Here is a 27,616-nt window from a genome sequence, read left to right on the forward strand (position 1 = left end):
AGGTGCGCTGCTTGCTGTCTGCTCGGTCTGGACCTCTGGCTTCCACTGCTCTTTGGCTACTTCATCTTCCCTCAGGACACATACAAGTCTTCATCCAAAGTGGTCACTAATCACAGTTAGCAGTGTCCATCACACTCCTGTTCCCCAGGCTCACTCTCACCCGCATCCAAGCCAACAGAGCCCTTCTTCCTTCCACCAATGCCCCCCTCTCTACCATTCCCTCCCACAAAGATGGTGCTGTTCCCAACTAGCTGGAAGCCTCTGGCTTCTTGCCCCTCTTCGTCATTGATCACCCAGGATTTGGCTGCTCGCACTTGGGTGCTATCTACTGGCTTATGACAATACTATAGAGAACAGTATTGTACTGACCCAATAGAATGGACAAAAAGTTGGTTCTAATAAGTCATCTTGAATTTCAGTGATTGATTTTTTTTCCCCCCCCCTGTTTACAGGTAGTGTGTAATGATGCATGCAGGTGTAAGGTTACCTAGGTATTTCCATTCTAAAAGGCCTTTTCTGTGGCTTACAACTTATCAAACTACTGTATCACCTTATAGGCTGAAATTTTTCAGGTAGGGGCTGTGTCTAGGAATGAATTTTTCTAAAAAAATTGAACAAAATTAGTTGTTACTTTTGAGTATAAAGAGTGAAAAAATACCCTTTTTGTCATTACTAACCCTTGTTTAACAACCCTGCTTGACAACTCTAGCACTTCAGTGTGTTGGAACATAAACTTGTACTTTAGTATGAAGAGAATCCTCAGACTGAACACATGCCTTCTAATGGCCTGGTGAAATCTGAACTTTCATGGAATTTTTTTTAAATCAATACTTCAAAAAAATAAAAAAACAATAGCTGGAAATTAAAAGTTAAGGTGGTAGCTCCATCATTAGGTCAGTCTACACTTAAAATGCTTCATTGCTTCAGTAAAGCTGCTTCTGTGCCAATGGGAGAAGTTCTTCCATCAGCATAGTTAATCCACCTCCATGAGAGCTGGTAGCTATGTCGACAAGAGAAGCCCTGTGTTGACATAGCGCTGTCTACACCATGGTGTAGGTTGATATAACTGCATCACTCACAGGTGTGGATTTTTCACATCCCTGAGCAACAGTTATACTGGTGTAAATTTCTAGTGTAGACTGAGCCTTAGAAAGAACCCCTTTTTTTTCCTAGGTATTGCAGCACATGTAGACTGGTTTGACGATGTTAGTTTGTATTAGGGCATGTCTATACTAGAAAGTTAAGTTGACCTATGTTAGGTTGATGTATGTTAGGTCAACTTACAACCACAGTAATTACTGTGGTGGTTCATGTCCACACTTCCCCCCCCTTCTGTTGGTGGTGTGCATCTTCACCGACTTAAGAGGGGCAGGGGCCGAGAGCCTGGGCTTGCAGCTCCACATGCAGCTCGCTTCCGGGAGCCCAGCTGCCCTCCCGGGCTCTCGGCTCCCTGCTTCCCTCCCCCTAGCTCTTCCCACCCCCTGCCAGGCTCTCGTTCCGTGCTCCCCACGGGGAACCCGGCGACTGCACCAAGGCTCTCAGCTCCCTGCTGGCAACCTGACTGCGGCAGGGAACAGGGAGCCAAGACCCCGGGGGGCAGTCGGGCTCGGGGAGTGGGGAGCCTAAGGGACTCCCTGCAGCAGCAGAGCTCCCCGCAAGGAGCCTCTAGACAGTAGCCCAGCTGAGAGTGAGGAGCCGTACGGATGCAGCCTGGGCTGCAGCTGGGCTGGGAGTGGGGAACTGGGGCAGCCAGGCTCGCTGGAGCCTCCCACCCGCCCCATGGCTTTTTTGTCAATTTTATGGCTCCAGTATGGAGCCATGACATTGACAAGAATGACAGTGGACAGCCAACAGCCGATGTAAGGGATGCAGTGTATACATGGACACTGCGTTGGCCTAACTACACTGATATAAACCCTATGCCTCTCGTGGAGGTGGAGTTACATTGGTGTACTAGGGTACTGACACTGGCGGGAGCAAGGCTGTAGTCTGTACACTGACATAATTAGGTTGACGTAAGCTGCCTTATGTCAACCTAACTCTTTAGTGTAGACCAAGCCTTAATACCTTTCAGCCACTGTCCTTGATACACAAAATCATCAGCTGCTGAGAGAGAAACAACGTCTTCGCACATGAGAGTAAGGAATGAGGTTTCAGCCTTCGAACTTAATTGGTCAGTATGAACTAGATGCTAACTGTTATTTCTTGACCACACAGAACATTTTTTTTTAAGTTATGCTCTTTCAGTTTTCCTTAAAAATAAATACTGGCTTAACTAAGCATTAGATAACCCATTGAGATTCTGTCTCAAATGACCTAAATTTTACTGAATATTTCACTTGTGTATATATATAAGTGGCTCATGAGTCTTGTGAGCCCAGGGACATAGTTTAAACTTTCTTAATGATTTTAACAAGATATGCATCACAATAATAGGTATAGACTACTAGGATAGATACCCAAAGTGTTTTTGTACCATGACATATGTACTTTACTATATACAAGTCTGAAAGGGCCACAGGAAGTGCCTCTGAATAACCTGCTGTTCATGGCACGAATAATGTAAAGGCTGTTTTGATTCAGAAGGAATTCTGTTGACTTAGTACAGGAAGTGAAAGGGCTGATTGTGCTGACCTAACGTGAATTTCTTTAAAAGCTATGCTAAAGGCCTCTTATTACATTTTCCTCTTCAACAATTACAATTTTTCATCTTAATATAGAGTTTGGGGGTGGGGGGGAGGAGGGTTGTTCAATGCTGCTATGGAGAATGCTGCAATTACAAGAATTTAGACTTCTTTATTTTAATAATTAAAAAGTAGAATATATATTTCTAGAGATTTATGTCTATTTCCTTTAACGTGAATAAATGTTCAGGAATTTTTACTAGTATAGGGATAGGAAAGAGCCTAATAATCTCTTAGTGAATCAGTAGAGGACAGATTGAAATTTAAGATCCTGCAGTACAATTGCAAACTTTACAATCTGAAGTTTGAACACTGCTATAATGTTATATTTGAATTTGAGAGTCTGTAACAGTGCAAAAGTTCCTTGTTAGCCTGAGCCTGAGCTCTGGGACCCTTCCATTTTGCAGGGTCCTAGAGCCTGGACTCCAGCCCAAGTCCAAATGTCTAAACCGCAATTAAATAGCCCTTTAGGCCAAGTCAGCTGCCAGGGGCCAGTCGCAGGTTTTTAATTGCAGTGTAGACATACCCTTAGAGCCATGAGTAAGCTGGTCACCCAGTAACCTCAGTGATACGGTCTGTACACCATCAAGTATACTTTTTGGGACACTTCTATGAAGCCCAGATTTAATCTTGTGAGAGGCAGAAGAAAGGGTGTTTTCAGTTAAATGCCCACACTTCTGGGACAAATTTGTTTAGGTCTCGCCCACCACTTTCAGAGTGTGCTGCAAGATACGTTGGTTTAAACATGTATTTTCCCAAACAATGTCAAAATGACATCAGACACACAAGAAATAAATCATCAGCTGCTATCATTGTAAGGAATCATCTTAGAAAGAGAAGGAAGATAGAAGAGCTGCCCTTTAAGAGGTAATTTTGTTGCATTTTGAATTATGAAGTGATCAAATCCTTCAGTGATCAACAAAGAAATCCCTATTTAAAAAAACCCCAGCAATATTGGGATAGATTGCTAACAGGAGAAGGAGAATGTTGTAAACCACCTTCATGTCCTACAAAATGAAAAAGCAATAAAATATGATTTACATCCTAAAACGTGCTTCAGGATCTAGGAATGAGGGGAGGAATTCTTGTGTAGGTAAGATAGTGTTAGAAAACAGTGCATTCTCTGAATGTCAGATCACATAAAACCAATCAACAAGAATACTAACGTGGCTGTATGTCAAGGTATTGGAAGATTGTCTGCTGTTTATTCTGTGAGATAAAAATTAGTGTGAAAATTGCTGAAATGCATATTCAGTATAAAACACCTTACAGAATTATGGAAAATGTCTCTGTAATGTATACAAATCTTTACAAATAAGGTCGGAATCAGTAGTAAAATTTGAAACAGGCGTTACAGTGGAAATATACCCTTAGATTACTCTCACAGGACCCTGAAAGTACATTTTTGAAGAATAGTAACACATTTGAATAGCAGATCATCAGTTTACAGTTTGCTGGTAAAATTGAAGGAGTAAATTCTTTTTGGAGAACAAATATTGTTGATATCCAATTACATGTTGTACAAGTATCATTGCTGTACATACCTTTACATAATTCTTCGATATGTTTGTATCATTGTGGTCAAAACCTATTGTCAGACACCAGCAAGCTTAACATCTATGAGTAATAGTTTAATGACAGGCTAAGAATACAACTTTGATCCACTAGTAGATACTTTTTATTTACATTTTACAGATACAAATGTAATTAGTTTCATTTATGCAACTAAAGGACATGTAGCTTTCACTACTTCCTCTACCTCAGAAGACAAGTCACCTTAGCTGCTGTTATGCACTGGAATCCAGGCCTGAGCTCTAGCATTATTAGTCCTATTGAGCTAGAAAAATATTCTTAAGTGTAGAAGTTATGAAAATAGGAAATTTACCCTAAGGCAAGAAATTAAAATAGTCTTTTTATTCCATTCCCAGTGAGGCACTCCAAACTGCATTAAGAGTGAGGTTGGTGAAATGAACAGGTCATTAGACAAATTTCACAGTAAGGAAGTGAACAAGATTAATTTCTCAGCCATGAAGCACCAAGCATGAACCACACAGACACACACACCCCTCTGGCTTTGGACCTCATTTCAGTGATACAAGACACTGGAGGGTAAGAGGCAACATTCAGTACTGAAGCCCCAAAAAACCCCAGACAAACTTCTGCATGGGTAAACCACTTGTTCTTCTTCGAGTGATTTCTCAGGTGTATTCCACAATAGTGTGCGAGCTTGCCATGTGCACCGGTGCCAGAAGTTTTCCCCCTAGCAGTACCTGTAGAGGAGTGCCCCTAGTGACCCCTGGAGTGGCACCTCTATGGCGCGGTAGAAGGGGTGCTGTGCGCTTCCCCCACCCTCAGTGCCTTCTTGCCGCCAGTAAAGGTGCATTGGAACTGCTCTGCTCCAGCTTGTCTGCAGCTTTCCTTTAGAACTCTTGTTCGTTCATAGTAGTAGTACCTGTAGTTGAAGTAGTTTAGATTAGTGTTAGTTTAGTGTAATGCGCCCGGGTCGGGGCATGCCCCGGGCTTTAAGTCATGCGACACTTGCAGGCGGCTGATGCCAGTGAGTGACCCGCATGCGGATTGTTTACTCTGTCTGGGGGAAACCCATCTCAGCGATCGTTGCAAGATTTGCAGATCTTTCAAGCCTTGGACCAAGAAAGAAAGGGACATTCTGCTCCGAGCCATTCTGATGGTGTTGGTGTTGACCTGATTCCAGTGCACCACTCCGAATCGGCACCGGGTACTGTGGCGTCGGTGCACAGCAACCCGTCGGTGCCTTCCACCAGTTGGCACCGCTCCCCGTCCACAGGGCACGCCAAGAAGGCTAAGAAGAGGTCTTCACCGGAGCAAGACCGGGGGAGAGACTAGACCCATGTTGGGCAGTTCTCGGTCCCTGTTGGCCTCCTGGCCTCCAACTCAGGTTGAGCTGAGTAGCCTGGCCCAGTCGGCGCAGGCTTCCCCGGGTGCCCTCCACACAGAGGCCCTGCAAGCAGCCCAGGATGTTATGTCCCTGCTGGTACCAGGGGCACTGCCACCGTTGGCTCTCCAGTCCAGAGGCAAGCCACCTTGTAGCCTCTTGGAGACCGTAGCCCATCATGATACGGGCATCGGCGCTGTTCCTGTTCTTCATCTCGCTCCACGATCCCGCTGCGGCACCGCTCCTGCAGTCCTGGGTGTTGATCGCTGGCGCCTCACCGGAGCTGATCACGGAGCAACTGCTACTGGCGGTACTGTCGGGATCACCGTCTCGTGATCGGCACCGTTCCTGACGGCACCGCTTCTCCTGGTCCAGGGACAGCAGTAGGTTGTACACCAGCCCGGCCTCCCTTTGTAGTTGTCAGTCGATTGGACAGGCTAGTCAGACTGAGCAGCCTGCTCTGCCGATGCCACAGCTCCTTGGCCAGCACCGTGGTACCAATGGGGCTCACTCGGTGGCTGGAGCTTCAGAATGACTGTCGGCCTCCCTTTCCCGGCCTCCCAGAAAGGAGTCAGTGGGACATGCATCTTCGGTTCCGTACCCGGAGGGTGACCAAGTGGTGGGACCTCTGTTACCAGTGGATATGCAGAGTACCGTGTCTGCATCCTCACACCTCCCCTGATGAGGCGATTATGGCCCCTCCTCCCTCTGTTCCGCAGGAGGACTCTAAGGCCCACCAGGAACTATTGAAAAGGGTGGCATCAAGCCTCAACCTTCAGGCCGAGGAGGTGGAGGAACCCTTGGACTTCCTCTTCAATGTCCTCTCAGCCTTGGTCCTGGGCAGGGTGGCCCTTCCACTCCATGAAGGGTTGGCAAAAATTTCAGATACCTTGTGGCAAACTCTGGCTTCCTTGCCCCCCCATCTCTAAGAGGGCAGAATGGAAGTACTTTGTACCCACCAAGGGGCATGAATACCTGTACACCCACCCTGCCCCCAACTCCTTGGTGGTTGAGTTGGTCAACCACAGGGAGAGGCAGGGCCAACCAGCCCCTACTCTGAAAAATAAAGACTTAAGGAGGCTGGACTTATTTGGGAGAAAGGTTTATTCGTCCTCAAGTTTCCAGTTAAGGGTGGCAAACAATCAGGCTCTCCTGGGTCGGTATGAGTTCAGTTTGTGGGGCTCTCTACCCAAATTTGAGGACTCCCTCCAGGAGCGTGACAGGAAGGAGTTCAAAGCTCTGGTGGAGGAGGGTACAGCGATTGCCAGGGCAACCCTGCAGCCAGCGTCGGATGCTGCGGATACAGTTGCAAGGTCCATGACCTCCGTGATGTCCATGAGAAGGGCGTTGTGACTCCTGCTGTCTGGGCTGTCCAGTGAGGCACAGAACTCCTTGCAGGACCTCCCATTCAATGGCAAGGTCCTGTTTGCGGAACAGACGGACATGAAACTGCACAGGCTGAAAGATTCCCGCACTACGCTTAAGACACTCCTGGTCTGCCCCCCAGCCTGGGTCCTCCAAGGGTAAACAAGCAGGAAAACGTCAGTTTTGATGGGACGCCCAGGGGTGACCAACCAGTTCACACCAGGGATCCACCCGCAATAAAGCTTCCCTTCTCCAACTGGTTGTGTGCTTTTCTTCTGGAGTGGTTGCGGCTGACTTCAGACCGCTGGGTCCTCAACGCTATGTTCCGGGGCTACACCCTCCAGTTTACCTCTACCCCGCCCAACCATCCTCTGCCCCCATCCCTCCTGGGGGACCCTCTTACGAGGACCTGCTAGAGCAGGAGGTGGGGTGGCTCCTTGGTTTAGCAGCAGTGGAAATGGTGCCATCGGAGTTCAAATGCAAGGGGTACTACTCCCACTATTTCCTTATCCTGAAGGCCAAAGGGGGGCTCAGGCTCATCCTGGACCTGCAAGGCCTGAACCAGTACATGGTAAAGCTCAAGTTCCGCATGGTCTCTCTGGCCTCCATCATCCCCTCCCTGGATCTCGGGGACTGGTACGCCCCCCTTGATCCGCAGGATGCGTACTTCTACATTCATATATTCGAGGGGCACAGGCGCTTCCTTGGTTTCACGCTTGGGCAGGAGCACTACCAATTTATGGTCCTCCCGTTTGGCCTGTTCACTGCTCCCAGGGTATTCACAAAGTGCATATCTGGAGTGGCGGCCTACCTCAGACGTCGTGGGGTCCAGATCTTCCTATATCTGGAAGACTGGTTGGTCAAGGGATCACGTGGCACTCCTCCTGTGCTGCCTTGATTGGACAGATTCGAGACCCTGAAAGGGCTCATCGACAGAGTCACAAAGTTTCCCGTGATGACAGCCAGAGCGTGTCTCCAGCTCCTGGGTCACATGTTGGTGTGCATATATGTGGTTAGCCACGCTAGACTCAGGATGAGGCCCCTCCAGCTCTGGTTAGCCTCGGTGTTCTCCTAGGCCAGAGACAGGATCGACAAGGCCCTCACTGTGCCTGAGCCAGTGATCGCCTCCCTACAATGGTGGTCCTCCCTGGAGAACATGGTCCACGGGGTCCCGTTCAGGGGCAGGTCCCCATTGGTGGAGCTGGTATCCAACGCATCAGACCTGGGGTGGGGAGCCCATGTGGGGGACGTTCATACCCAAGGCCTGTGGTCTGCACAGGACCTTGCCCTGCATATAAACATCAAGGAACTCAGGGTGGTCCGGCTGGTGTGCATGGCCTTCCGCTCGCACCTGGAGGGCAGAGTGGTCAGGGTTCTCACAGACAACACGGCCTCGATGTTTTACATCAACAGGCAAGGCAGGGCCCGCTCCTCTGCCAGGAAGCCTTCAGGCTGTGGGACTTCCGTATAGCCCATGACATTTGCTTACAGGCCTGCAACCTATTGGGCGCCTGGAAGTCACAGGCGGATTGCCTGAGCCGAGACTTCTCCTTTCAGCATGAGTGGTCTCTACACCCAGAGGTGGGGGAAAGACTTTTCCAAGAGTGGGAAACTCCCCAGATGGACCTGTTCGCGACTCAGTGTCCCCGGTTCTGCTCCGGGGGCGGGGTTGGGAGTAGGTGCTATCTCCGATGCCTTCCTCCTATCCTGGTCAGGCCAGCTTCTCTATGCCTTCCCCCTGATCCCGCTGATCGGCAAGGTCCTGGAAAAGATAAAGACGGACAGGGGCCGGGTCCTCCTGATTGCCCTGGCGTGGCCCAGGCAACATTGGTACGGGACTTTCACGAGTCTTGGGTCGCCCCACCATGGCCGTTGCCGTCCCGCCCGGACCTGCTCTCCCAGGATCAGGGCCACCTCCTCCACCCCAACCTAGTGGCACTCCCCCTCACGGCGTGGCTGCTCAATGGTTAGGCTGGAGGAAAGGACGTGTTCCGAAGAGGTTCAGTGCGTCCTTTTGGAAAGCAGGCAACCCTCCATGCGTCGAGCCTACTTGGCAAAGTGGTTTCGGTTTTCCCGATGGGTGGCTGAGTGGGGAGTATCCCCCGTGGCTGCCCCGATCCAGCTCCTTTTAGATTCTCGTTCACCTTAGAGCCCAAGGCCTGGCACCCTCATCTGTCAAGGTGCACTTGGCAGCCATATCGGCCTTCCACCAGCCGGTGCAGGGGCACACAGTATTCTCCATGCTATGACTGGCCGATTCCTTAAGGGATTGAATCGTCTCTTCCCGTATGTTAGGCCCCCCCAGTCCCGCAGTGGGATCTGAACTTAGTGCTGGCCTGGTTGACGGGTCCCCCCTTTGAGCCGTTAGCTACATTCTCCTGGTCGCACCTCTCATGGAAGGCGATCACCCTGGTGGCGATCACATCTGCTAGACGGGTCTGGGAACAGAGGGCACTGACCTCTGAGCCCCCGTACACAGTGTTCCATAAGGATAAGGTCCAGCTCCGCCCACATCCTTTGTTGCTCCCGAAGGTGGTCTCTGCCTACCACATGGGTCAGGACATTTTCCTGCCGGTCCTCTGCCCCATGCGTCCAGTGAGGAGCGCTGCCTCCACACGCTGGATGTGAAACGGGCTCTGGCCTTTTACCTGGACTGTACTAAGCTGTTCAGGAAGTCTTTGCAGCTGTTCATCACCTCGGCTGAACGCATAAAGGGTTGGCCGATCTCCACTCAGTGACTCTCCAACTGGATCACCTCGTGCATCCGTACCTGTTATGACCTGGGGGGAATCCCTCCGCCGTCAATTGTGAGGGCATGCTCGACTACGGCGCAAGCCTGGTCGGCTGCCTTTTTAGCCCATGTCCCCATTCAGGACATTTGCAGGGCTGCCACGTGGTCTTCCACGAAGACGCTGGGTTCGGTAGGACTGTGCTCCATCCCAACACTTTGTGAACTCCTACCCACCTCCAACAGATATAGCTTGGAATCATCTATTGTGGAATACACATGAGCAATCACTTGAAGAAGAAAAGACAGTTACCTTTTCCGTAACTGGTGTTCTTCAAGATGTGTTGCTCATGTCTATTCCACATCCTGCCCTCCTTCCCCCCTATTGGAGTTGTCTGGCAAGAAGGAAATGAGGGTTGGGGGAGTGCGCAGTGCCCCTTATAGCGTGCCATAGAGGCGCCACTCCAGGGGTCGCTAGAAGCGCTCCCCTAAGAGTACTGCTAGGGGAAAAACTTCCGGCACCGGTATACGTGGCGAGCACGCGCATCTATTGTGGAATAGACATGAGCACAACTCAAAGAACACCAGTTACGGAAAAGGTAACTGTCTTGTGTGTCAGCATGCAAAAATGGGTTGAAAAGCAAAGCAATGGTTTTGAATGTTAAAAATAATTTGAATGTGGTAAGATACTTTCTAATTTTCCTTTTGTAGAGATAGTGGTAGCAGGTCAGTGTCTGTTCTTTTTAATCCTTGGACTTGTTGAGAGGCACTAACAGTCTTACAGTTGTCATCTTTTCTTTATAGAATTAATTGTATGTTTTGCTCCAAGCAATATTTTAATGTTAAGGTAGCAGTGTAATAATACTTCAGAGGGTGTGTTAACAAGTCTGTATTTGGGAATGATCTTAACCACTGTACTAATATTCAGAACTGATGCTTGTTAGTAAATAGGTGTCATATTAAAAGGGATGCTGAACTTTATTAATTTGTGCAGCTAGGAAAATCATGGTTCAGCTATAAAAAGTGTGTAATTCTCACTTACTGACTTTCCTCGCAGAGCCTTCACGCTCTTGGTAAATGTTGTGAACTACCTGTAGACTCATTTCTAAGGCAAGATAGTTTAACTGACAGCCCCGAGAAAGAAAAGTGCATGGTTGTTTTGCCCCTGGAGCAGATCAGGGATCCAGGTCCCCCGCCTCGTCTCTAGAGGAAGTAGTCTGCTACTGACATATAACCATAACAGATTATTTCCCTGGCTTTGCATGGAGCCAAGTCAGTGCTTCACCCATTCCTACCCAGTTGCACAGAAGGGGATGTAGAGGCCTCACAAATGCTCTACTCCTGTCCACTCACTTACTCATACTGTGGTTAGTCTGTGCAGGAAATAAGGGTGTGTGAGAGAGAGAGAGAGAGAGAGAGAGAGACTACAATAAATGTTGTAATGCATTGTCTTGTGGACAGCCATGTATTTTAGAATGTTTACACTTACACATGTAGTGGTGATAGCCTTGTTACATTGCATGACGTATACACACACTTTGTGTGCATATATATTAGGGCTGTCAAGCAGTTAAATTAATCATGATTAATCACGCTGTTAATATTTAAATATTTTGGATATTTTGTACATTTTCAAATATATTGGTTTCAATTACAACACAGAATACAAAGTGTACACTGCTCACTTTATATTTATTTTTGAGTACAAATATTTGCACTGTAAAAAAAAAAGGGGTATTTTTCAGTTCACCTAATACAAGTACTGTAGTGCAATCTCTTTATCGTGAAAGTTGAACTTACAAATGTAGAATTATGTACAAAAAATCTGCATTCAAAAATAAAACGTAGAACCGTACAAGTCAAATGCCACCAGCAGAAGGTTGATTTTCTTTTTTGGTGGTTCGGGTTCTGTATTTTCTGCATTGGAGAGTTGCTCTTTGAAGACTTCTGAAAGCATGCTCCACATCTCATCCCTCTCAGATTTTGGAAGGCACTTCAGATTCTTAAACCTTGGGTCGAGTATTGTAGCTATTTGTAGGTATCTCACATTGGTACATTCTTTGTGTTTTGTCAGATCTGCTGTTAAAATGTTCTTAAAACGAACATGTGCTGGGTCATCATCTGAGACTACTGTAACATGAAATATATGGCAGAATGTGGTTAAAACAGAACAGGAGACTTACAATTCTCCCCCAAGGAGTTCAGTCGCAAATTTAATTTTATAATGAGCATCATCAGCATGGAAGCATGTCCTCTGGGATGGTGGCTGAAACATGAAGGGGCACACAAATGTTTAGTATATCTAATACGTAAATACCTTGCAACGCCGGCTACAAAAGTGCCATGCGAACGCCTGGTCTCACTTTCAGGTGACCTTATAAATGAGAAGCAGGCAGCAGTATCTCTCATAAATGTAAACAAATTTGTTCGTCTTAGCGATTGGCAGAACAAGAAGTAGGACTGAGTGGACTTGTAAGCTCTAAAGTGTTACATTGTTTTGTTTTTGAGTGCAGCTATGTAAAAAAAAATCTGCATTTGTAAGTTACACTTTCACGATAAAGAGATTGCACTACAGTACTTCTATGGAGTGAATTGAAAAATACTATCTTTTGTTTATCATATTTACAGTGCAAATATTTGTAATAAAAATAATATAAAGTGAGCATTGTACACTTTGTATTCTATGTTGTAATAGAAATAAATATATTTGAAAATGTAGAAAAACATCCAGAAATATTTAATAAATTTCAATTGGTATTCTGTTTAACAGTGCGATTAATCACGATTAATTTTTTTTGAGTTAATCATGTGAGTTAACTGCGATTAATTGACAACCTTAATACATACATACGCACACACACAATTTGAAATTAAAGGCCCTCCTGTTCTCTGCCTGTGACACACAATAATCCAGTCTTCTGTGGGCTGTAATACTGAGGGCTAATTTGAATGATTGGGTTTAGTGTTCGGGTGGTGGTGGTGGCCTGTTTTATAAAGGAGGGCAGAGTAGCTCAATGGTTCTTAACCACGGGTAAGCATACCCCTGGGTACACAGAGGTCTTCTAGGGGGTACATTAACTCATCTAGATATTTGCCTAGTTTTACAACAGGCTATGTAAAAAGCACTAGCAAAAACACTTTCTTTTTTTGAAAGAAGCAGAGAAGTATAAAACCCTTTCTAATATGTGTTAAGAGTTCTTTAGCATTTTGTAAATTCAGCATGAACTTTTTGGAGTCGGAGAGTAATGCTTGAATTATCTACATGAAATGAACATTTTGCATAATTGTCAATGATGAACATTCATGTGTCTTGGAAAAAGTGTACATAACCTACTTCGGGCTTTCTCAAACTATGGGGCAAGGCTACGCTGGTTGGGCCTGTAATTCTGATCTTACTTTTTTACTTACATTCTTGAAAATAAGAAAATGCAAATGGCTGCAAGAGATTTTCTTTTAGGTCTTTGTGTGCTTTTTCCAGCTTCAATTAAAGCCTCTCTCAGGGCATCCATCAGGGCTGCAGAGACTAAGGCTATGTCTACACTGCACTTGTATCATTAAAACTTTTGTCACTCGGGGTGTGAAAAAAACACAACCCTGAACAACAAAAGTTTTAATGACCAAAAGTGCCAGTGTGGACAGTGCTTCGTTGGCATGAGATGCTCTCCTGGCGATGAAGCTACCACCCTTTGTTGGGGGTGGTTTTCTTTTGTCATCAGGAGAGCTCTCTCCTGGTGACCAAGAGGCGCTACACTGCATACCTTACAATGGAGTGGCTGTAGCTGTACCAATGCAGCTGCGCCGCTGTAAGATCTCTTGTATAGCCACTCTATCCCGACAGGAGAGAGCTCTATAGCACAATAGGGTCCTGGTTTAGGTTTAGGGCCAGTAGGCCCTATACTATATTATAAATTAGGGGTGGGCATACTTTTTGGCCCAAGGGCCACATCTGGGAATAGAAATTGTATGGCGGGCCATGAATGTTCACAAAATTGGGGTTGGGGTGCAGGAGGGGGTAAGGGCTCTGGTTGGGGGTTCAGGCTCCGGGGTGGGCCCAGAAAATAGGAGTTCAGGGTGTGGGAAGAGGCTTCCTCAGCTCTCGTCCCCTAGTGCCCCTCCTCTACTTGCGCTACATTGATGACCTTTTCATCATATGGACCCACAGAAAGGAGGCCCTTGAAGAATTCCACCTGGACTTCAACAATTTCCACCCCACCATGATTGAATTGGCCCTGTCAACACTGGTTCTCCACTTGCGAAGTAACTCCCTGCTCTCCATGTGTCAGTATATAATCCCTGCATCTGAAACTTTCACTCTATGCATCCGAAGAAGTGAGGTTTTTACCCATGAAAGCTTATGCCCAAATAAATCTGTTAGTCTTTAAGGTGCCACCAGACTCCTTGTTGTTTTTGTAGATACAGACTCACACGGCTACTCCCTGATACTTGACACCATGCAAGGCACTAAATTTAGCCGTATGGAGTGGAAATCCATCAACCTCAACAAAAAACTTGCACAGATACAGACAGACATCATCTTCCTCTCCAAATGCAAACAGATGGACATCATACCAAATGGACTGAAGGTAAAAAATCCATTGCAATCAACATACTACACTGACTATGGTAAGAGACTGTGCCACACACTCTCAAAGAAACTGAGGAACCACCTGATCAGCATCCTGTGCAGCAGACAGGAGAAGATCAAGAATGAGCTCTCAGAACTGGAGAGTCTCATACAATACCAACCTTCCACACAAACTTCCATGTGGCTGGACTTTACAAAAAAGAGACAAGACATTTACAATGCACACTTCACTTCTCTACAGAAGAAAAAGGACAGTAAGCTATCTAAACTCGTAACCCCCTGTGGCAGGTAGAACAGTGGTACCCTCAACTCATCTAACAACATTGTCAATCTTTCCAACCACACACTTAGCCCAGCAGAAGAGTCTGTCCTATCTCAGGGACTCTCTTTCTGTCCCACCATCCCCACGAACACGATACAGATCTGGAAGCCTACTTTCGTTGTCTCCGACTCAAGGAATATTTTCAACACACCACTGAACAGTGCACTGACCCACAGGAACCCTCCTACCAACACTACAAGAAGAAGAACTCTGCGTGGACTCCTCCTGACGGTCGAAATGACAGACTGGACCTCTACATAGAGTGCTTCCGCAGACGTGCACAGGCTGAAATTGTGGACAAACAACATCACTTGTCCCATAACTTCAGCCGTACAGAACGCAACGCCATCCACAACCTCAGAAACAACTCTGACATTATCATCAAATGGGCTGACAAAGGAGGTGCTGTTGTCATAATTAACAGGTCGGATTATGAACAGGAGGCTGCCAGGCAACTCTCCAGGACCACATTCTACAGGCCACTATCCTCTGATCCCACTGAGGAATACCAAAAGAAACTACACCATCTGCTCAAGAAATTCCCGGCTACAGTACAGGAACAAATCTACATGGACACACCCCCAGAACCCCGACCAGGGGTATTCTATCTGCTACCCAAGATCCGGAAACCCTGGACGCCCCATCATCTCAGGCATTGGCACTCTTACAGCAGGATTATCTGGCTATTTGGACTCTCTCCTCAGACCCTATGCTACCAGCACTCCCTGCTATCTTCGAGACACCACCGACTTCTGAGGAAACTACAATGCATTGGTGTTCTTCCTGAAAACACTATCCTGGCCACCAGGGATGTAGAAGCACTTTACACCAATATTCCACATGAGGATGGACTACAAGCTGTAAGGAACAGTATCTCTGATGAGGCCACAGCATGCCTGGTGGCTGAGCTTTGTGACTTTGTCCTCACCCACAACTACTTCAGATTTGGGGACAACTTATACCTTCAAGTCAGTGGCACTGCTATGGGTACCCGCATGGCCCCACAGTATGCCAACATTTTTATGGCTGACTTAGAACAACTCTTCCTCAGCTCTCGTCCCCTAGTGCCCCTCCTCTACTTGCGCTACATTGATGACATCTTCATCATGTGGACCCACGGAAAGGAGGCCCTTGAAGAATTCCACCTGGACTTCAACAATTTCCACCCCACCATCAACCTCATCCTGGACCAGTCCACACAAGAGATCCACTTCCTGGACACCACAGTGCAAATAAGTGATGGTCACATAAACACCACCCTATACCGGAAACCTACTGACGGCTATACGTACCTACATGCCTCCAGCTTCCATCCAAGACACATCACACGATCCATTGTCTACAGCCAAGCTCTAAGATACAACCGAATTTGCTCCAACCCCTCAGACAGAGACAAACACCTACAAGATCTTTATCAAGCATTCGTAAAACTACAGTACCCACCTGGGGAAGTGAGGAAACAGATTGACAGAGCAAGACGGGTACCCAGAAATCACCTACTACAGAACAGGCGCCACAAGGACAATAACAGAGCACCACTGGCCATCATATACAGCCCCCAGCTAAAACCTCTCCAGCGCATTATCCACGATCTACAAGCTATCCTGGAAAATGATCCCTCACTCTCACAGACCTTGGGAGGCAGGCCAGTCCTCGCTTACAGACAATCCCACAACCTGAAGCAAATACTCACCAGCAACTACACACCACACCACAGAAACACCAACCCAGGAACCAATCCCTGTAGCAAACCTCGTTGCCTACTCTGTCCCCATATCTACTCTGGCGACACCATCAGAGGACCCAACCACATCAGCCACACCATCAAGGGCTCATTCATCTGCACATCCACTAATGTTATATATGCCATCATGTTCCAGCAATGCCCCTCTGCCATGTACATTGGCCAAACCGGACAGTCCCTCCGCAAAAGAATAAATGGACACAAATCGGACATCAGGAATGGTAACATATATAAGCCAGTAAGTGAACACTTCAATCTCCCTGGTCATTCTATTGCAGATTTAAGTCACGATCATTGAACAAAAAAACTTCAGAAACCGACTTCAAAGAGAAACAGCAGAACTAAAATTCATTTGCAAATTTAACACCATTAATCTGGGCTTGAATAGGGACTGGGAATGGCTGGCTCATTACAGAAGCAGCTTTTCCTCTCCTGGAATTGACACCTCCTCATCTATTATTGGGAGTGGACTACATCCACCCTGATTGAATTGGCCCTGTCAACACTGGTTCTCCACTTGCGAAGTAACTCCCTGCTCTCCATGTGTCAGTATATAATGCCTGCATCTGTAACTTTCACTCTATGCATCCGAAGAAGTGAGGTTTTTACCCACGAAAGCTTATGCTCAAATAAATCTGTTAGTCTTTAAGGTGCCACCACACTCCTTGTTGTTTTTGTAGATACAGACTAACACAGCTACCCCCTGATACTTGACAGTATATTTTGTGTTTCAGTGCATTATATTTTTGAGTTGCATGTGATGTAATGATAGCTAGGTAAGTCAGTGCTGGCACTTACTTGTTCTATTATTTGAAAAACTTTACTTTTTCACTGATGTCAGTGGACCCACACTGTGCAAAAAAGAACTTATGATACAAGATTCAGCCTTAGAAATTGCTTGACATGATGTAATAAAGCCTCCTTCAGCTTTCTTCTTCACCCTCTGCAGTCTGGCATTCACCCTCTCCACTGAAATTGTCTTAATAAAAGTCATTAATAACATGTTTTTAAGCCAAAAGGTTTCTACATAGTCTTTTCAATATCTCTTGGCACAAACATCGTTGATCAGCTGCTTGGCTTTGGCTTTGGCTCTGGCTCTCTTTACTGGACTTCTTATTCTTGCTGACCATTCCTTTAATTTTCTTTCTTTCTTTCTACCTACCTACCTACCTACCTACACACACACTCATTTCTGGGACACTGGGTACATTCCCACAGTTTGTCCCCTTTCCCCACACAAATTTAACTGTTTTCAGGCTCCGAATTAACAAAATATAGTTCTGATATTTTGCAACCTGTAATTCATAGAAATGAATGCTGTTAGGGAAAGGAGAGATTCCAAAGGTCTCTTCTAGTGCTTGGAGGTCTTGAGATTTCAGATGAGATACAGAACTGAAGTCCTGACCACATGGAAAAAGGGTCAATGACAGAATTCTGGGTTATCCCAGGTTAGAGAGGGATGATGGTCCCATTGAAAGAGATGCTGAAGGATAGTGAGAGATGTAGGAGAAAAACCAAGAGAGAACAGTATCTCAAAAGCCCAAGAAGGGTAATATGTCTAGGAGAGGATAGATGTTGTCAAGAACAACATAGGGTTGGGGAGTGGGGAATGAGGGTGGAGTAGAGGCTTTGAGATTTAGCCAGAAAGAGGTCACTAGAGAATTTAGCAAGAGTGGTTTCAGTAGAGTTGAGGTGGGCAGAAGCCAGATTGGAAGGAATTAAAGGCAGAGTTGAATGGGAGGAAATCTATGCATATAAAATAAGTTTGGAGAGTATAGGATGGGTCTGTAGTTGGAGAAGCAGGGTGGAAGGATAAGGTATTTCGAGGATGTGGAAGAGCAAGTCATACATATATTGTGAGAAGGAGTCAAAGGACAATGAGAGACTGAGAGGAATTTGAGGGTAGGGATTAGCAGGGGAGTAATGGAGGAGAGAAAGCAGAAGTGATGGGCTCAGTGGAATAGAGTATGGGAGGAATCTCAAATGTGCATGTATTGATTTTTGACTCTTGCATCAGTGTTTCCCAAAAGATCATCCATTTTTTCAATGGTTCAGGTACCTTGGTAGATTTTTTTGCAAGTCCAACTCTTGCAATTTTTAGTGCAAGTCTAATTATATATGTTTTTTTCTTAAAGCCCCAGCTTCTGGAATCACGTGATTATATGAGAATCTCATCTTTTATTTAAAATAGTAATTTTTTACTCCTGATTGTGGGGAAAAAGTTTCAAAACATGAACCATAAAGACTCAAAACCCCAAGGGCAATAAAAAAGAACCCCATACATTTTTTAAAATCTCATGCTATTTAATATCAATTTAATGCTTTTTTGTGACCAGACTCACGATTTTTGAACATTTCAGGTTGACAACATTGAATTTTTTGTAAACCTTTTCAAATGACCTAATGCAGCTTTTAAGATTTAATGTAGTTTAAAGTCAATTCCAGCCCAATCAAAATATCTTTCTGTTTAAAAATGTGGTAGGAACTTACAGGAGCGGAACCATTACTTGTCTGGAGCTAAATTTTTTGAATTCTTGAATCAATGTCTAGTCCAGACTGGATGTATTGCTCATACAGAGGAGTATTTAATTTTTTTTCTTCAAAATGTTGAGCCCTGGCCAGTAAAAGCTCTGGCCTTGCCTAGAATTTTAGGAATGCTCTTTATGGAGTTTTGCCAATAAGCATTCACAGCCTTGCATCAATCATTTAGCAGAGGGAAATATTATGGACAGAACAGAATTTGTTTTAGTGAAATAGTTATAGTTTATTCAGTTTTCCAAGGCTGTACTGTTACATTTCATATAATCTTACTGGCTTTACAAGAACACAGTGTACAGTTCAAATATATCTGGACTTGCTCATGTATAAGGTCCCTTAATAGGACTTTTTATAACCTAGTCACTCTTTTAAAGAGACCTCATAAATGAAACAAACAAAAAATATATTAAATTGCCTCAAGTTAACTCTCTACTGTTCTTTTTAACTAGTTGGTAACTGTATTTTCAGACTGCCTCTGCCCTAAAGTTAATCTTGTGAAATTATAGCAAGATATGTCCTGAAGATTTCTCATATATAAAGGAGTAATACAGAAAATATGAAAAATTGATATTACCTATTATGGGACCTGTGATAGTACATATAATAGTTTCCATGGACACTCAGGTCATAGAATCATAGAATATCAGGGTTGGAAGGGACCTCAGGAGATCATCTAGTCCAACCCCCTGCTCAAAGCAGGACCAATTCCCAACTAAATCATCCCAGCCAGGGCTTTGTTGAACCTGACCTTAAAAACCTCTAAGGAAGGAGATTCCACCACCTCCCTAGGTAACCCATTCCAGTGCTTCACCACCCTCCTAATGAAAAAGTTTTTCCTAATATCCAACCTAAACCTCCCCCACTGCAACTTGAGACCATTACTCCTTGTTCTGTCATCCAATACCACTGAGAACAGTCTAGATCCATCCTCTTTGGAGCCCCCTTTCAGGTAGTTGAAAGCAGCTATCAAATCCCCCCTCATTCTTCTCGTCTGCAGACTAAACAATCCCAGTTCCCTCAGCCTCTCCTCATAAGTCATGTGCTCCAACCCCTAATCATTTTCGTTGCCCTCCGCTGGACTCTCTCCAATTTTTCCACATCTTTCTTGTAGTATGGGGCCCAAAACTGGACACAGTACTCCAGATGAGGCCTCACCAATGTCGAATAGAGGGGAATGATCATGTCCCTCGATCTGCTGGCAATGCCCCTACTTATACAGCCCAAAATGCCGTTAGCCTTCTTGGCAACAAGGGCACACTGACTCATATCCAGCTTCTCATCCACTGTAACCCCTAGGTTCTTTTCTGCAGAACTGCTTCCTAGCCATTCGGTCCTAGTCTGTAACAGTAAATGGGATTCTTCCATCCTAAATGCAGAACTCTGCACTTGTCCTTGTTGAACCTCATCAGGTTTCTTTTGGCCCAATCCTCTAATTTGTCTAGGTCCTTCTGTATCCTATCACTACCCTCCAGCGTATCTACCACTCCTCCCAGTTTAGTGTCATCTGCAAACTTGCTGAGAGTGCAGTCCATGCCATCCTCCAGATCATTAATGAAGATATTGAACAAAACCGGCCCCAGGACCGACCCTTGGGGCACTCCACTTGATACCAGCTGCCAACTAGGCATGGAGCCGTTGATCACTACCCTTTGAGCCCGATGGTCTAGCCAGCTTACTATCCACCTTATAGTCCATTCATCCAGCCCATACTTCTTTAACTTGCTGGCAAGAATACTGTGGGAGACTGTATCAAAAGCTTTGCTAAAGTCAAGGAATAACACATCCACTGCTTTCCCCTCATCCACAGACCCAGTTATCTCCTCAAGAAGGCAATTAGGTTAGTCAGGCATGACTTGCCCTTGGTGAATCCATGCTGACTGTTCCTGATCACTTTCCTCTCCTCTAAGAATTGATTCCTTGAGGACCTGCTCCATGATTTTTCCAGGGACTGAGGTGAGGCTGACTGGCCTATAGTTCCCTGGATCCTCCTCCTTCCCTTTTTTAAAGATGGGCACTACATTAGCCTTTTTCCAATCATCCGGGACCTCCCCCGTTCGCCATGAGTTTTCAAAGATAATGGTTAATGGCTCTGCAATCACATCCGCCAACTCCTTTAGCACCCTCGGATGCAGTGCATCCGGCCCCATGGACTTGTGCTTATCCAGTTTTTCCAAATAGTCCCGAACCACTTCTTTCTCCACAGAGGGCTGATCACCTTCTCCCCATACTGTGCTGCCCAGTGCAGCAGTCTGGGAGCTGACCTTGTTTGTGAAGACAGAGACAAAAAAATCATTGAGTACATTAGCTTTTTCCACATCCTCTGTCACTAGGTTGCTTCCCTCATTTAGTAAGGGGCCCACACTTTCCTTGACTTTCTTCTTGTTGCTAACATACCTGAAGAAACCCTTCTTGTTGCTCTTAACATCTCTTGCTAGCTGCAACTCCAAATGTGATTTGGCCTTCCTGATTTCACTCCTGCATGCCTGAGCAATATTTTTATACTCCTCCCTGGTCATTTGTCCAATCTTCCACTTCTTGTAAGCTTCTTTTTTGTGTTTAAGATCAGCAAGGATTTCATTGTTAAGCCAAGCTGGTTGCCTGCCATATTTACTGTTCTTTCTACACATCGGGATAGTTTTTTCCTGCAACCTCAATAAGGATTCTTTAAAATACAGCCAGCTCTCCTGGACTCCTTTCCCCCTCATGTTATTCTCTCAGGGGATCCTGCTCATCAGTTTCCTGAGGAGGTCAAAGTCTGCTTTTCTGAAGTCCAGGGTCCGTATTCTGCTGCTCTCCTTTCTTTCTTGTGTCAGGATCCTGAACTCGACCATCTGATGGTCACTGTCTTCCAGGTTCCCATTCACTTTTGCTTCCCCTACTAATTCTTCCTGGTTTGTGAGCAGCAGGTCTAGAAGAGCTCTGCCCCTACTTGGTTCCTCCAGCACTTGCACCAGGAAATTGTCCCCTACACTTTCCAAAAACTTCCTGGATTTTCTGTGCACCGCTGTATTGCTCTCATAAGACAGGTTGGCCTGCTGTGTAAAGCTAAAAGAAAAATGTCATGAAGCCCACAGCTTACGAAGATGGAGAATTCATGCAGCTTCACAACTCCAGCTCTCGCAACTCCCTGTACTTAGTCAATACCTCTATTCCCTATATGAGAACACACAACCTAAGGAAGCTTACTGCATTCCTAGTGACTGTGACTGACTGCTACATCTGCCTATGGGGAGGTGGGTGGGCTTCTGCCCAACATATGGGATGTTTTTTGTAAAGAAAATAACCTGCAGAGGTGGTGGGTTGTGGGGGGAAGTGAAGAGATCTCTCATCTTCAGTCTAATATAGGTCTGTCGCATCTTACGCTGGTGTTACATTCCTCAGTGTAGCGCGTAAAGCGAAAATCGCGTATAGTCAAAATTACATTGAGTGTAATGGTGGGTGGAATCACCCGTACTACAGGTACAGTATTAAAATTGTTATTTTTCTCTGTTTGTTTGTTTTTGCCGACCGCGTAAAGCTGAAATTGCGCATGTAAAATGCGTGTAAGATGCGACAGACCTGTAATAGGCTTACAAAAACGGCCATTTGCAGAGGAGGTATGTGAGGTGGTTAATTTTTTCCTTTGACCATTCTCAGAAATGAGGCTCTCAGCTTCTGAGACCTGCTGGTCTTTGAGAATTTTTCTCTGACTATGCCTGCCAAACAGAATAGAAATTTCTGTTCTTAAGATACTGGAAGACTTCCAGAGCTGCTCAGTGCAACCCTCAACATAATTTCCTTGCTTCTGATTTGGAGTACACCAAGAACATGACAAGGCTTGTGGAAAGGGGACAGGAAGATTGCGGGAGCATCTCCTATGGTTGTAGTTTCCTTGAGCCAGTAGGCTGACTTACTACTGGATAGAACCCTTCCTAAATAACAATCGTAATAAATAGACTTCATTTCTCTCTCTGAAACAATGATCTAATCATTTCAGGACGGTACAGTACAGAGAACTAGAAAGCCAACTGATCATAAAACCTCAATAGTACTGGTATCTGGTTAATTTTTTAAAGAAACATGAAAGGGTGATAGAGTACAATTGGTTTGCCATATGGCTGTGTTTTTTATATTGTTGCTTGCTGATGCAAACTCCCTTAAGTGAATAATACCAATTTGTTTTAAATAAAGTTTGTCTCAGTCACTTAGCATATGGGTTTTGTGGCCTTTAATTTCAACCTATTCCAGAAAAGGTTCATAAAATTAAATGAATATTATTAATAAATATTTAAGTACAAGCCATATTCCAAACACAGAATTATTGTTCCAAGTTTATTGGTTTTATTCAGAGCACACCTGGGGCAATGTGCTGGCTGACATGGAATATAAACACATGCTGCTTATTAGATTGGTACTGTTGCTCTGCACTGCTGAACTGCTAGAGCTTTTGTCTGAGCTATTAGGGTAAGACAAATTGAAGGACATAGGTAAATCCTATATATATATATATATATATTATAAGTTGAAGGATTTACCTATGTTCTTCAATATATATAGTTTAAGTAAAAGAGAATTTCTGCACTATAACCTTGGAATATCCATTTCTGATTAGTATTCTTTCAAATGGTTTATCTCTAGCTTCATTTAGATAAGAAATAACCAAGCAGTAAATCCCATTGTTGAAAAATTGGGATAGTATTTCAGTTTTGTTTCTTATTCTTAATAGAATTTACTATTTGTGTAAATGCAAAACTTAGCTTAACTGTGGAGTGGTGACTGGCATGTTTGTACTTAGATTTTGAACCCTGTTGTGGTAGTCCAGAGGTTCTCAAACTGGGGGTCGGGGACCACTCAGGGGGTTGCCAGCTATCAGTCTCCACCCCAAACCCCGCTTTGCCTCCAGCATTTATAATGGTGTTAAATACATTAAAAAGTGTTTTTAATTTATAAGGGGGAGTCACACTAAGAGGCTTGCTATGTGAAAGGGGTCACCAGTACAAAACTTTGAGAACAACTGTGCTAGACACTGTACCAAAACAGAGGGAGAGTCAATCCCTGCCCCGAAGAGTTTATAGTGTGAATAGACAAATCAGACAAAGGGTGGAAGAGGAGACAGGACTAGAGCGATGACTTGTCCAAGGTCACATAAAGGTCATTGACAGTGCCAAAAATAGAAACCCGATTTCCTGATTCCCTGTCCAGTGAGCTATCCACTCTAGACCATGTTGCTGTCTCTTTTTGTGTTGCTGTTTGTACTACATCAAGCAAACACTGGTCTACATGTTCTTAGAAAGACAAGAAAAGCCATTCATTAGTAGATTCATGAGCTGCTGCAGAGAGGTGGAGTGTATTACGTAACTTACTACTACTCATAACATTAATTAGACATGCATTTCTCTCACTCCTCTCTATTACAGTCCAGGTTCAAAGCATCCTTCTCTCATTGTTTGGGTAGTGGTATTTGTTTAGCATGCCTCTTAAAATTCAGTTTGTCTTTTGGATTTTTTCCATCTACACCAGTGAAAAATATATTCACAATTTCAACCAATATTTTCTTTATTTCAGGTGAGAGTTCTCGAGGCAGGCTGGATACAGTATAGCTTTTAATACAGTGCAGCTTTTAAACAGTGCTTAAGGTAATGAGGGCAGGGGACTGGACTCGATGACCTCTCGAAGTCCCTTCCAGCCCTAGAATCTATGAATCTATGAAAATTAGGGAATACTGAGTCAACTTGCCATTGAGGCAATGTTTTAAAATCCTGCATTTATGGCTATTCATCTCACACATTTTTCTTATTAGTTTCTATCATAAACCTTGGCAGAGGATTGTATTGAAGTGATCAGCTCTGAACCAAAAGAGCATTCCTTGAAAAGCAAAGCTAGTTATCAGGTGACCTAAAAAAGTAAATCAGTAGCTTGTTGATTCATGACATAGAAATAAAGTTACCTTCTGTGCATTCTCAGATTGGTTGTGTCAGAATTTGGTAGAAAAGGTAGAAAATGTATATAGTGTTTTTATTCTTTGAGGCGAAAATGTATGTGGAACTTTCATTTGATAATTTTAAAGGGACAGTATGTACAGAATACTGCAGCGGTATCATTTTTGTGTGGCAGGACTGTTTGGAGAAATTTAAGATGGTCTTGTGTGTAAAAGGAGGGAGGCGACCATCCTCTCCCTCTTTCACACACCATGTTTTTCTAAAAGTTCTATTCTAGGAATTCTTTTGAGGAAATTCTATGGCTTGTATTATACAGGAGGTCAGACTAGATGATCACAATGTTCCCTTGTGGCTGTGGAGTCTATGAATCTATGGAACACACAGAGTTTTCACCAGATCACATATAAAATTGATTCCCATGTATATACTAGCACAACTTGCTATTTTGATGGTTTTCTGTAATTGTAGAACTTTGTTTTAGTGATCTGTGGAAAATTAACATGGATCAAATTGAATTTTAACATCTTCCATGTGTTCACATTTGGGGAAAAAAAATCAGCCAGTTATTATGACGTTAATAAATATGCCTCATAGTGGACTTACTGGATTTAATACTGCATGTGATAATGGGCATTCATGTTTCTTGCTTCAGTGATTTGATTAGAACCAACATATATGCAAAACATAACTGCAGACTTCAGAGGATTGTTTTGTTGCAATGTGTGATTTTGAGCCAGTACCCACAGTTAGAACTATTTGTTTCTATTTTATTGAGACTCATCCTGCTCCCTCTTGCTTTGAACAGCCATGGTTTAACTCCAGGCTCCGCTTGTCAGGATAATCCTGCATTACTAGAGTCAAGAGGCCAGCTCTACTGTTCCCAATGGCCTAATAACTCAGGAACAGCTGCACTGGTTAGAAACAGCTTTGTTTTCTGATCATATCGGCTGGGGAGTCTTTACTGAACCAGAACTACCCTCATCAGTATGTATCACCAAATTAATGTTTCAGTAAATATATCAGTATTTCATGAAAGTAGGTGGGAGAGATGCACTAGATGTAGGTGCAGTCCTGTAATGTCAAGCATTTTGCAACTTAAGAGGGAAAATAGAAGCATAACAAAGTTTAACTTTTAATATCTAGATAGCGATAGATTGGTGTAGACTATTGCTAATGAATTGTATAAGAGTAAAAGTCTATCCAGAAACTGAATTCCTGTTTATTCAAAGGGTAATTTAGGAAGCATCAGTGCAAGCATCCGTGTGTGGACCTTCTAAATTATCTCAGCCAATACTTTTGGGACTGGCCTCTACTGCATTAGGAAAGTAGTACGTTTCACTCTAGCTGAGCATTGATTTTTCTCACAGCAGAGGTTTATAATGGCATATGATGGTTTTGTTGTATGAAACTGTCATACGGCTCCTTTCTACTTAAGACCTTAAGTTGGATGTAAACATGGTCCCCTGAGATTCAGTGAGAAGCATTAGATCTATTAAATCATTCAGCCACCCTTCCCCAGGTTTTTATCATTATTTGTGCAATGACAGCCAAGTCCCAAAAGCAAGCCTGTGATGTGCATGTAAGTAGGCTATATGCAGCTTGTATCTTCTGAAACACAATGATAACATCTTCTCTTTATTATGACAGGCTTTTGGAAATGCAAAGACAGCACATAATAACAACTCAAGTCGCTTTGGCAAGTTTATTCAAGTGAATTACCAGGAAACAGGCACTGTGCGAGGGTAAGTGGCAATTAGCAGCATTTTAGGGTTTTGAACATGGCTATATTGTATGTAGTGATATTCTTACCTGCACAACAGGAATGTAAACAGACTTTAAAATATCCATATAATATGTGGCCTAGAAGGTTCACTGTCTGCTTTATATTGGCCAGCTTTCTTATTTTACAACTACTTATGTGGGGATATATGCAGAGTTTACTTGTTATGAACAGATGTTTATTGGTAAAGAAGCTTAAGTGTACATTTTCAACAGTGTCTCCGTTTAGCCTCATGATTCACAGGTGTTTAGTCTGAGAATTGCATGATTAAACCCCTGTGATGAAAATGTAACCATATTCCTTCTCTTCATTCTTATAAGAAAATGTATTGGTTTGTTTTATCATTTATTTTCTGTAGATACTATATCATTGTATTGTTTTGTTTTTGTTTCCTAGCAAAATAATGTCACACGTTATTGCCTGATTTTCAGAGGGGCTGAGAACCTACAGCTCCCACTTACTTCAGAGACAGTTGTGGGCAGTCAACACATCTGAAAGTCAAGCCACTGCTTTCCAACCTTTTTAGGCAATTTTTCACGTCACTCCCAACTTGCTCACCTTCTTTATTATTTATTTTTGTTTTAAACAAGCAGTTCAGCAATAAGTCCATTCTTTTAATGTTGAGATTCTTCTATTTTAAAATATCCACTTAAATTAAACCCAAGCATCCTTCTCTATTAAAATTAGAGGGTTGCAGTGTCAGGAAAAGGATAAATTTCCCCTTTTATTTTGACTAAAAGCTAAAAGAAACATGGCCACTTCCTTAACTACACCATCAATTTATGTAGCACCTTTTCATGATACCTCTCTGCTATGCCCTACTGGCATCTGTTGATTAATAGTACAGCTTTGAGAATAGCTATTTCTTCTTGAGTGATAGTCCTTATGTATATTCCTCATGTGAGATACACATGCACACCATGCAACTCAGTCCAGAATATTTTGCAAGCAGTATCCGTTGGCTCACACATGTGCTGTAGGTCTCCTCATGCTCCAAACTGAGAGCATAAAAGGTGGTGTGGGCTGACTCCTCTTCAG

General features: G+C 44.1%; 1 protein-coding gene across 7 annotated transcripts in view; it reads left to right on the top strand.

Annotated features, from left to right (window-relative positions):
- Positions 1–27,616, top strand: part of MYO9A (myosin IXA) — a 455,456-nt gene that overhangs the window by 190,414 nt on the left and 237,426 nt on the right. For all 7 annotated transcript variants that reach the window (XM_034783136.1, XM_034783134.1, XM_034783141.1 and 4 more), the window contains one exon: positions 26,446–26,540. In XM_034783136.1, the coding sequence (XP_034639027.1) occupies positions 26,446–26,540 (95 nt within the window). The remainder of the gene's footprint in view (positions 1–26,445; positions 26,541–27,616) is intronic.

The sequence above is a fragment of the Trachemys scripta genome, chromosome 10 (genome assembly GCF_013100865.1).
Source record: "Trachemys scripta elegans isolate TJP31775 chromosome 10, CAS_Tse_1.0, whole genome shotgun sequence".
NCBI lineage: Eukaryota > Metazoa > Chordata > Testudines > Emydidae > Trachemys > Trachemys scripta.